The sequence below is a fragment of the Saccostrea cucullata genome, unplaced genomic scaffold (genome assembly GCF_032062105.1).
Source record: "Saccostrea cucullata isolate Sc308-1 unplaced genomic scaffold, CSIRO_AGI_Scuc_v1 ctg468, whole genome shotgun sequence".
NCBI lineage: Eukaryota > Metazoa > Mollusca > Bivalvia > Ostreida > Ostreidae > Saccostrea > Saccostrea cuccullata.
The window spans coordinates 391,885-403,362 of record NW_026926068.1 but is presented as its reverse complement, the minus strand read 5'-3'; the positions used below and the strand labels follow the sequence as shown (position 1 = coordinate 403,362).

The 11,478-nt window shown below is 32.7% G+C and overlaps 1 protein-coding gene across 1 annotated transcript; it reads left to right on the top strand.

Moving 5' to 3' along the window:
* Positions 1 to 236: 236 nt before the first annotated feature.
* Positions 237 to 10,806, top strand: LOC134270666 (uncharacterized). Its single transcript, XM_062752901.1, has 6 exons — positions 237 to 1,655; positions 1,762 to 1,965; positions 3,840 to 3,925; positions 4,015 to 4,144; positions 6,451 to 6,629; positions 10,588 to 10,806. Exons 1-6 carry the CDS (start codon positions 272 to 274, stop codon positions 10,669 to 10,671), a joined length of 2,067 nt encoding a protein of 688 aa, XP_062608885.1. The 5' UTR covers positions 237 to 271; the 3' UTR covers positions 10,672 to 10,806.
* The last annotated feature ends 672 nt before the right edge of the window (positions 10,807 to 11,478 follow it).

Genomic DNA, 11,478 nt, shown 5'->3' with positions numbered 1-11,478 from the left:
TGGTTTTCTTAACAAGCCGATATAGGCGAAACCATTGTGACATCAATATTAAAATTAGAAATAAAAAACAAGAAGAAAAAATGACCCTTCCTTAAATAAATATACGTACTGAACCGCTTACAAACACTTAAAATAATGCTTTTCTGTTCTTGAGGTTAAGTTCAGCAGATAATCTCTTTACAATCACATGATTGTTATAAGTACTCAGACGGAAGTATATAAAAGACACTTTTCGTCCAAACTATTCAGAATAGAAACAGTATTTTCCAATATGATGAAGAAAAGTGTGTTTTTCAGTTTTTATTTCATTTTTCTTTTTCAACTTTTAAAAGTGTATAATATATTTTCACAAGGACTTTATGAGGACAGAAGGAAATTTCAGGGACCTTTTACAGAAAATTTGAAAGAAAATGTCTGTACCGAAAGTATCAAAACATGTGGTGTTCTACTAAACGTATATCAGACCATGCATCGATTTACAACAGGAAAATTAGTTGAGGTTCAACAGTCTGGAACAAAGAACGAAAACACGGTTAGTTTGTACAAAAATAGGTCCCGAACATGCCAACTTCAACTTAAAGAAATGGAAATGAATGTTTCGGAGTCTTTAAATGCAATTGATTCTTTGAGCAAATTAAATTTGAATGCAGATCTCAAACTACAGGAGCTTCAACTTAAAATGAAAACAAAAACCAACAAAATGCTATCAGTAAACAAATCCCTGTCATTTTGTGAAAAGAAGTTAGATGGATGTACGTTTAACCTTGCAAACACAAGTCTTCTTCTTCGAACGACAAATGAAACAATTTATCGCGCAATCGAAAAAATGGAACAAAAATCACTTGAACTGAACGCCGAGAGAGCAAAAGTAGATGCAATCAACAACAGTTTAAAACAATGTAACAAAGTCCTTATGGAAGTTTACTCTAATGTCACCGATTTTTCCGAGGCCCTTAGATTAGTGGAGAAGACAGTATTAATACTTAAGAATGAGAGCTTGCGGTGCAATTTGATATTAAATGACACTTTATCAAACTTAAACGAAACATCGATAGAGTTACAGTCTTCTGAGATGGAGAAACAGAACTGTTTGAATCTTCTTGAAATACAGAATAAAACAAAATTAGAAAGTTTCCACAAAATATCAAAAATGAATAATTCCTTGAACAGCTGTGAACATAGCCTTGACATTTGTAGAGGGAATATATCTAAATACAAGCTAAATATGTCCTTAACTGAGCTCAGGCATTTGGAAATGATAAGCTCTCAGAAGACTATTACACAAAGATTAAAGAATGAGATTCTGGGTTTGGCTACATTGAACGATAGTTTGCAGAGATGTGAAGAAAACTTACAAGTTGCTTTAAGAAACTTATCTGAGTATGACGTCATAATCTCTACAATGAATACAAACTTATCCACTGCCATATCTTCATGTTCCAACGAAACAAGCGCATTAGAGGAAAGATTACAGAACTGTGAATCTTCACTTGAATCAACCACGAAAGATTTCTCTGAACTTGAAATTCAAGCAAAAAGAAACAATGTTACTTGCACTGAAACGCAAAGACTCCTTAAAAAGAAGACAGAAGAATTTGAGCGCAATTTAACAGAATATAAGTCTTTACTTGACAAATTAAAAAGTGTTCCTAAAAGTAAGTTTAAACATTTAATTTTATATTAAATAGAAAAACATTGATCATTGTATTATTTCTCTCGATTTCTGATGTTCTTTGTCTATTTGACATTCATTTTACAAAGAATCATGGACCGTTGACGATCTGTGTAGAAACCTTCCTAATTTCGTGTTCGAAGACAAGGAGCTGTGTCCTTCTTTCTATGATTGCAGTCAAAGTAGCCCATATCTTCAACAGTGTCCGTATCCGCAGTTGTTTTCTGACATCAACGCGAGATGTCAAGATCCAAGCACTGTAAACTGTGGCGAACGAAATATAACTTATGGTTGTAAGTAAAATACACATGACAAAGTTTACACATTTTGTATTTGTATTATCATCGTATGTTTAAAACCACCTTTAATGAAAATAATACCAAAACCCTATTTGATTTTGCCTCATTATTCATGAGTTATTTAAACTCATATGACGATACCAGCTCCAACCCCTTGTGGAAATTGAAATCTCTCCTTAACTTATCAACTTCTCCTCTGCGCCTTTGTCACAGCTTAATCCTCCCTCGCATGGAGTTTATCAGTGAGTTAATGTTTTAAAAAGGACTAGAGGTACTGTGAGCAATGAGCTCACTAAATAATACCCCGCCTCCCATATTAATATAATGGCAGTATCCATGTTTTGCTCTGGAAAATCCAAAATATATGTCAGATCAAAAAGTAAAATAGAAGATGCACAATGGCAATATGTAATAAAGATTCTGTGAAAGTTTCATTAAATTTTCTTCAGTGGTATGAGAGGAGTTGCGGATAAGAGATGGGTATACCAAAGCGTAACAGACAGAAGGACGGACATACCGATTACTAAATACCCTCCCACTTTTCAAGCAGGGGGGGGGGGGGTTATAAATATCACTAAACCCATTCAACAAGGCAGACCAGCTAGAGTATTTCGAATTCTATCTTTCACTTAGTCCAACAGATGTTCAATGAGAATAGTATCAACTTTACAGAAAGCAGTCGAATGGGTAAATGTGATTGTTTGCGAGAAAGCCTTGATAAAGTCAAGCTAAGTAAACACGCCGAAAAAAAGGCAGATGGCGTGAGCATGTGCCAGTTAGAGGAACAACAACGTCAAGTTGACCACCTCAAAAATCCGAATCGCGCAATCGGTTTCTGTTGATTTTTATGGTGAATGTAATGATTACAATAGCCTACTCTATTAACAGCAGTTTTTTGTAGTAAATTTGCGATAAAATAGGAGGCAGAATGAGTTACCCGAGCGCCTGGCGTGACTCTGTTACGCATCAACGTCATTGTCACGATTGATCGGAAACGGAAACTATCCATGACCCTTTCTGTCGACGGTTAAGACGTTCTATAGGGGTACATTTTCTAACTTCTGAACAGCAATACATTGTTGCTTCTGTTCTTACACAAAATCCAGACCCCATAGAACCCCCTTCAACTGTTATGTAAGATTGCAAGAAATGCATATCTTCTTTAAATTCTGAAAAAAACCCGAAGTATATTCCTCAAGTGCATGAAATGATTTAATAAGCATTGACAAATTTTTTTTCATCAAGTTGTACATGCCTTTGGTTTTTTTTTAGTGATCCATAGGTGACGTCATAAAATTCATGGTTGAGTAATTCTGAATACTGATTTTAGTGGATATTAACTAGGATTCTGATCTGACAAGTTTTCGTAATTTTAGTAATGCGGTCAGAAATTTCCCCCTAATAATGTTACCCTGTGTTTCTTTTTCCTTACAGTATATAAAACCTAAGTGTTCCGCTCACCGAAAGATGTATTATTTCGCAAACTCTTTCACATTATAAATACATTTTTAAAAATGAAGCGAGACCCACTTATTTGGAAAAAAAATATGTATCACAGTAAAAAAATATTTAAATTTTGCACTTTCATAATGTGTATATGCTTTATCCACAGAAACTTTTTTCAAGACATGAGACTATTTAAAATTATGAATATGTTTAATCTTTAATATTAAATGAAATAGCCAAAATTATATCGACTTAATCTTTCTACCTTATTCATAAAACCATTCATATTTTTCTTTTTTTTTTATCATTTTTAAAAATAAATATTCTTATTCTTAGCCATTGATGAAATGCAACATGTTAAATGTATATTTCATTTAATATACAAATACGACAAGTTTTATTAATCTTAATTTTGAACATAGATACCTGCGACTTTGAGAGTCTATCCGACTCCAACTGTTTCCTGGTTAATTCCGGTTCCGGAATATTCAGCTGGACAAGACATACGGTAAAACAGGAAATTCCATGGTTCAATACATTTATGGCACTTAATTAAGTCAAAATGTATCAAAGGTACATCACATTTGTTTTTTTAAGGGATCTACATCTTCTAGTGATACAGGACCGAGTTCGGCCTATCATGGTAGTTATTATATGTATATCGAAGCGTCCAGTCCTAGGAAGTATGGAGATAACGCAGTACTGGAAAGCAACAAAAGATTTCAAGGTATTATGTAATCGATATATCATGCAGAACGATTATATTTCTACAATGCCTCGTATGAAATAATAAAAATAACCAAACGTTTTACTTTCTTTATACTGCACTACTAATTTCCTTTCAGATTGTCAAATATGTAAAGATTTTTTAAAAAAGCAAATATCAAAACTATTAATCAGTTCTTTTCATTGTGATAAATTTCAAGTGATTAGTGAGAAATTGCATGAGATAAAAAAGGAAAATTACATTAAATTGTGTTCTAATACAACGCGTAATGATTAAATTAAAGGAAAATGAAGGAACATGAATATCTAAAATATAAAAAAATTATAATTTTCTTGATTTGACTTAAATAAAATATATTGCGATGATAGACAGTATTCAATCTCATTACATTTAAACAATTCAAATGAGAGGCAGAGCAAACATGGACCTCGAAATATAAGAAGTGAGATCAGGTGCCATGAATAAGTGAGCTTCCCCTGCCGTCTAATCACACCCTTTTTGTGCTCCCTGTCATGTTCGTAAAAAAATGAAAAAAAAAAAACTGATAAAGTGTGTAAATTGTGGTCTAAAAATCAGTATGAACAAAAGTCAATCAACATTGGACTTGATGATAAATTGAATAGATTGTATTTGATGACATGGTCATTGTACAGACCATAGAACTTGATGTGCTTAATTAATTCATGAACTTTCTTGTCAAGCTCACTTGGATATATCATATAAACAAAGAGCTGAAAATAACTATTTTTATTTATTGTATTTATTGAAATACGTCATTAAAATATCTAAATTTCAAGTTGAAGACCACCCTAAGTGCTTTCTTGTTTTCGGGAATAAGATTTTGAATAAATTCTCTGCTTCTTATAATTATAAAAAGAAGTCATGGATATATCTTAATTCTAAGTCATTCAGATTAATCGAAACTGGCTATTGATCAATATTTTCTTCTCTTACATCAAGTCATTCAAACTAAATATTGGCTTCTTACTATAATAAATACTGCCTGGTAGTTTTAGTTTGTTCAATGTTAGTTGGTTGCTTTTCTTGCTCAAAATTATTTTTAATTTATTTATTTTCCTCTTACTTTAAAAACAACATAAATTTAATATTTATACTCAGGCTTTTGATCTCATTAGCACTATGTATTATTGTGTCATAATATCAACTGCAGTACAACATATTATAAATAATATGTTTAACGGTGCAACCGTTGGGGCGAGTGCAGTTATTACTATCAAATTCTTTACATAGATTTAACTTGCACTGCCTATTGTCAGTTCATTAAAAAAGAGAAAACAAAACAAAGAAATCACTTCCCAGGCACCGGGATCTTGATTCCGAACTTCTAGGAAATTTCCGACAAAATTTGAAATACCCTAACCGTTTAAGTGGAGAAAGTATGACGTCAAATAAAAAGTTCTGTTGCCTTAGGACGTAAACGATAGTTTTTGTGGCATGGAGATTGCATTTTATTATATACCCATCAATTTCCTTGTTTTTGTTACTGTTAATTTTACAGAGTTTGATCCGATTTTCCGGATCACCACACTGTGGTTTTCTGAATCCATATCACCACTCTCTGAAACTGATGACGTAGTACGCAAAAACATGACGTTATTTTTCTTGCGCGTGAAAAAGTCCCTTGTTATTATGCTTTGTTTTATGGATAAAAATTATACAATTGATCTCTCAAGTTTTATTTCGCTATATTTTGCTAGTTGTAAGGGGGTATATAATAAATTCATCATTATAACAGTTACTTGATCAGAAGAGCTGTATCACGTCTCGTTGACAGGCGCGGATCATCAGATAAAACTCGACGCTTCGCGGCTCGTTAGATCTGATGATCCGCGCCTGTCAACTCGACGTGATACGACCTTTCGGATCAAGTTACTGTTATAATAATATATATATATCGTGTTTGAATTTTTTTCAAGTTAGTTGTTGCTATTTTTAAGCCGCTTTGTAGCTATGCACCACAAAGGATTATTGAGAGTTTGAAATTTTTTACGTAGGACGATAACAATTTCTTGGAACAATGTGCAGATTTAAACCCGAATATCCTCCGTTCGTACACGTCAGTCTATTGAGTTCGCTACGGGAGCGGCGCTTCGCGCCGCCTCGCTGCGCTCGCTATTAAAGCTTAATGGTGCGCCACTCGTAGAAAGATTAAACTTGTTTTAAAATACATTTTTATTGATACTTATTTATCATGACTCAAATCTCAAAGAAAATTGAAGCCAGTTTCTACTGCAAGGGTATTACCTTAACCTTTTTGCACTTAAAATTTAACTGTATGATTTCAGATAAAATCTACTGCCTAAGTCTCTTTTATCACATGCGTGGCTCTAATATTGGAAGACTGATAATCAAAACAGAAAACAGTTCTTATGGCAAGACTGTATTAAAACAAATTACTGGTGAACAAGGAAACACCTGGCAAAAGATGGACAGTCTTAATGTCAGTGTGAATCGAAATACAAAGGTAAAAGGTGTCTTTTATTCAAATCAAGATTCAAGTAAAATTTGTCACAAAAAAGTTTACGTTCACGAATTTAGCCGTAATTCTGTCTTAAGAAACGTCTATAAATTTTTTGTGAATTTAATATTTTATGATGTAATCTCCCTATTTATAATCAAACATATTCTAAAATTATCTACAGAAGCCCAATAGTGCAAACCAAAAATAAATAAAGAAAAACGAAATTATTAAATAAAGAAAAACGAAATTATTAAATAAAGAGAAACAAAATTATCTAATAAAGAAAAACGAAATTATTAAATAAAGAAAAACGAAATTAATATATAAAGAAAAGCGAAATTAATATATAAAGAAAAACAAAACTGATATATAAAGAAAAACGAAATTGATATATACAGAAAAACTAAATCATTAAATGAAGAAAAACGGAATTATTTATTTAATAATTTTGTTTTTCTTTTTTAATAATTTCGTTTTTCTTTATATATTAATTTCATTTTTCTTTATTTGATAATTTCGTTTCTCTTTATTTCATGATTTAGTTTTTCTTTTTTTTAATAATTTCGATTTTCTTTATTTAATGATTTCGTTTTTTTTTATTTAATAATTTTGCTTTTCTTTAGTTATTTTTGGTTTGCACTATTGGGCTTCCATAATTATCAGTAATGTACTTAAGTTTTCAAAGGTGAAAGAGTAATTTTTGCTACTTATTCTTCGTGCATGTTTCCTATTTTAAATTCAAACATTTAATTTAAAAAAATATCCAGTTTTATAGTACATTATTAAGCGAATTTTTAGGTCACCTGAGTAAACTCAGGTGACCTATTGTTATCTGTTTTCGTCCGTCGTCGTCCGTCGTGCGTCGTTCGTCGTGCGTTAACATTTGAACATTTTTAGCTTCTCTGAAACCACTGAACCAATTTCAACCAACATTGGCATATAGCATCTATGGGTGAAGATGAACAAAAATTGTGAATTTCATGGTCCCTGCCCCCCCCCCCCCCCTGCGGCCTGGGGGGTGGGGCAAAAACCATTAAAATTAGTGCAATCTTTAAAAATCTTCTTCTTTACTCCTGGACATCAAGCAGTCAAACTGTTGGTATGATTGTAATCAGCATTGAGTCCTCTACCAAAATTGTGAAATTCTTGGCCCCAGGGTTAGGGATTCTAGTGCTAGGGCGGGGCTAAACAGGTTATATAGTGAAAATGCATTATTTCTTTGAAATTCGTCTTTTCTGCTCCTGTGCATTAAATAAACTAACCAAGTGCAAAGGTAAGTTGAAAATGACCGCCTTTCCCAAAATTGTGAATTTCATGGCCCCAGGTTCAGGGGTTCTAGTGCTAGGGCGGGGCTATATAGATTATATAGTGAAAATGCACAAATTCTTTGATATTCTTCTTTTCTGTTTGTGGGCATTAAATAAACTAATCAAGTGCATAGTTATGTTAAATAAGACTGCCTCTTCTCAGATTGTGAATTTAATGGCCCCATGATCAGGGGTTCAAGTGGTAGGGTGGGGCTATATAGATTATATAGTGAAAATGCAAAAATTCTTTGATATTCTTCTTCTCTGTTCAAGGGCATTAAATAAACTAACCAAGTGCATAGCTATGTTGAATAAGGCTGCCTCTTCCAAAATTGTGAATTTCATGGCCCCAGGGTAAGGGGTTTTAGTGCTTGGGCGGGGCTATGTAGATTATATAGTAAAAAATGAATTATTTCTTTGAAAAATTTCTTCTTTGCTCCTGAGTATTAAATAAACTAACCAAGTACATAGTTGTGTTAAAAAAGTCTGCCTCTTCCAAAATTGTGAATTTCATGGCCCCTGGATTGGGAGTTCTGGTGTTAGAATGGGGCTTTATTGATTATATAGTGAAAATGCATAAATTCTTTAAAACTCTTCTTTTCTGCACCTGAGTATTTAACCAGTGAACTATGAACATAGTTATGAGGAGGAAGGATGCCTCTTTGAGATTTTTGAATTTCAGGGTCCGTGGGTTAGGGCTTCTTGTGTTAGGGTGGGGCCCTAATGTTTATATAGTGAAAGTGCATGAATCCTTTGAAAATCTTTTCCTTTTTTGTTGGGTATAATGCCAAATGCTTTTAATATACGAGGGCTGTTCAATAAATAATGTCCTGAACTATATGACATACATTACAGATATCGTATGACATTAAACTTGACTTTCTCTCATTATTAAATCTTTCATGAATTTATATCAGTTTATGTGACCACTTTTCATCACATAGTTTCATCGTGAGAAGCTGGGAAACAAGGGCTTTTCGAGACACTGCATTATAAATGAATGGTAAAGATTCAGTAAACTAAATTGAAAATAAAAGCTTCATTAAAGCTGCCGTAAAACTTGTTAAAAATCCCAAAGAAATATTTACTGAAATATGTGACATTTACAGCAACCAATGCCTGTTTTACAGACAAAAGAGCAGGTGGATTTCAATGATAATAAATTATATAATGGGCATCAAAAATGGGTACCGTCCTTGCCAACAAAAATTATAACAACTTATGTACTGTTCGCCAAATTTCAACAAATAATATTTGATGATGTATGATTGACTTTTAGACACATAGCAAATTTGATAGACATCACATCGGGAGTAGTTTACACTGTATTTAAGAAACGTTTGACGATAAAAAAGCTTGATACTCAAAGGTAACCCTATATTTTGAAAAATGAGTGAAAATGACAGCGTGTACGAAATTCTTAACAATTATTTTAAAATATCAGTAATTGTAGTTATCCACGTTTGTTTTATTTTCAAACAGATATTGGAACATGAATCTATTGCTTAAAACCCTAAAAACAAAATTTACCATAAGATGTACTTGATAAAAACGGCGAATGTCCGACAAGTGCACAGGTATGCAAGAGCATAAAGACAGATTTATATGTAATTTTCTTAAACATTAGTGGTATTGTTGTTCAAAATCGTATTGGGAGAGACATTTTAATTTCTGGAGGATTCTAGAAAGCACTTTTTTGGCAAAAAAATCAAAAGGTTTATTAGAGGAAGGACCCAGAATCTGGAATCCACTACAATGAATTTCTTCAAGACAGCGTCCAAACCCGCATGCCCTGAAGGGTTAAGGGGTTTTCGGGATAAACAGAAAGTTAATGTTTTTTCACATTAACAATATTCGCCAGATCTTTGGCCTTTTGACTTGTTTCTATTTCCAAACTTGAAAAAAACACTTTCAGAAGGAAGAAACAAGTCCGGGAAATCATTGGATCTGCCATTTTCCAGTATACTAAGGGTCATACCCAAAAATGAGTTCTACAAACGATCAGAAATTGGATAAAAAATGTTACGGACATGTACTTTACTTAAAAGAGATTAATTAGTAAAATCATGAAGAATAAATCATTGAAAAGCGTCTTTTGCTTCTTTCTGAGCACCGAGGACATTATTTATTGAACAGCCCTCGTATATTTGTGATAAAAAAAACCTGCTTCTTCCAAAAATCGTTAATTTCCTGGCCCCTGGGACAGAGGTACTTTGAGGGGGGGGGGGGGGTAACATAGTCTGAAATAATTTAATGCTTTGAAATCTGCACTTTGGTATTAATTAACAGCATGATGAAATTAGATTTTAAAAAATTTCCAAAATTTTGAAAGATATGGCCCCGGGTCAATGGTTCCTGTGGGATGGGGAGCTCAACTGTGGACCTGCGCTAACACAAGAAGACCTGACCCAGGGGCCCTGAAATTCACTAAAAGTGGAAATGCATTTTCTCTTTGTTACTCTGATCTACCTCTGGGTATTAAGTAACGAAAATAAGCATGCTGAGTGTATAATTATGATAAGCAATGGTGTCCCTTTCAAAATTGTGAATTTCATGGCCTCTAGTTTAAAACATGAATCAAATTCAATTGTTGGAAAGTTGTGGCATGATACTCAGGTGACTTATAAGGCCCATGGGCCTCTTGATTTATATAGATTCTCATCGAGGCTACAAGAGGAAGTAGTTATGAAGGTGATATATCAATTGATCTTGTTACCCTTTGGCCAAGGAAGTGTTGAACGTCGGGAAGAAAGACTAAAAGACAAGGCTTTTGGGAGTTCGTTTGAAAATTAGGAATAACTGAGAAAGGAATTTCAGGAAATATGGGCACTCTTTTCATCTAATTTATGTAAATGTTTAACACAGTCGAATTTTTTGTTAAAGGACAGATGATACAAACAATTTTTTTCTTTGAAAAGGATTTAATATCATGTTACAAATTTAGGAAAGTGGATGATTCTTGGAAATTTTTCTCCTAAGAACTGGAAAATGAAATAGACTTGGAAAATATTAGTAATATTTCAATGAAAAAACAAAGATAGACAAATCACATTCAGTAAAGGTTTACAGGTGAAAACAAATTTCAAAATATGTTACCTTGGTGCTAAAAGTGTAAAATAAACTTTAGAAAAATATACCAAGCCAGGTGAATTTTGTGAGGAAGATTAAAATGACAAAAAAATATAGCAATATCACATAAGCTGATTTTTATCATTTAGCTTTTCCCAATTAAATTCACCTGGCTTGGTATATTTTTCTTAAGTTTATATTACACTTTTAGAACCATGGTAACATATTCTGAAATTTGTTTTCACCTGTAAACCTTTACTGAATGTGATTTGTCTATATCTGTTTTTTCATTGAAATATTACTAATATTTTTCAAGTCTTTTTTTATATTCCAGTTCTGAGGAGAAAAATTTCTAAACTTGTGACATGATATTAAATCTTTTTCAAAGATAAAAATTTGTTTGTATCATCTGTCCTTAATGATGTAAATACCGGTAATATAATCAAATTTTAGAATATTTTGTAATCATACCTAAT

What these genes read in the sequence shown, in the direction of transcription:
- LOC134270666 (XM_062752901.1), top strand. Translation starts at nt 272, where the DNA reads ATGATGAAGAAAAGTGTGTTTTTCAGTTTTTATTTCATTTTTCTTTTT. An exon ending in ATTAAAAAGTGTTCCTAAAA is followed by an intron (nt 1,656 to 1,761) that starts GTAAGTTTAAAC and finishes CATTTTACAAAG; the next exon opens with AATCATGGACCGTTGACGAT. An exon ending in TCAGCTGGACAAGACATACG is followed by an intron (nt 3,926 to 4,014) that starts GTAAAACAGGAA and finishes TGTTTTTTTAAG; the next exon opens with GGATCTACATCTTCTAGTGA.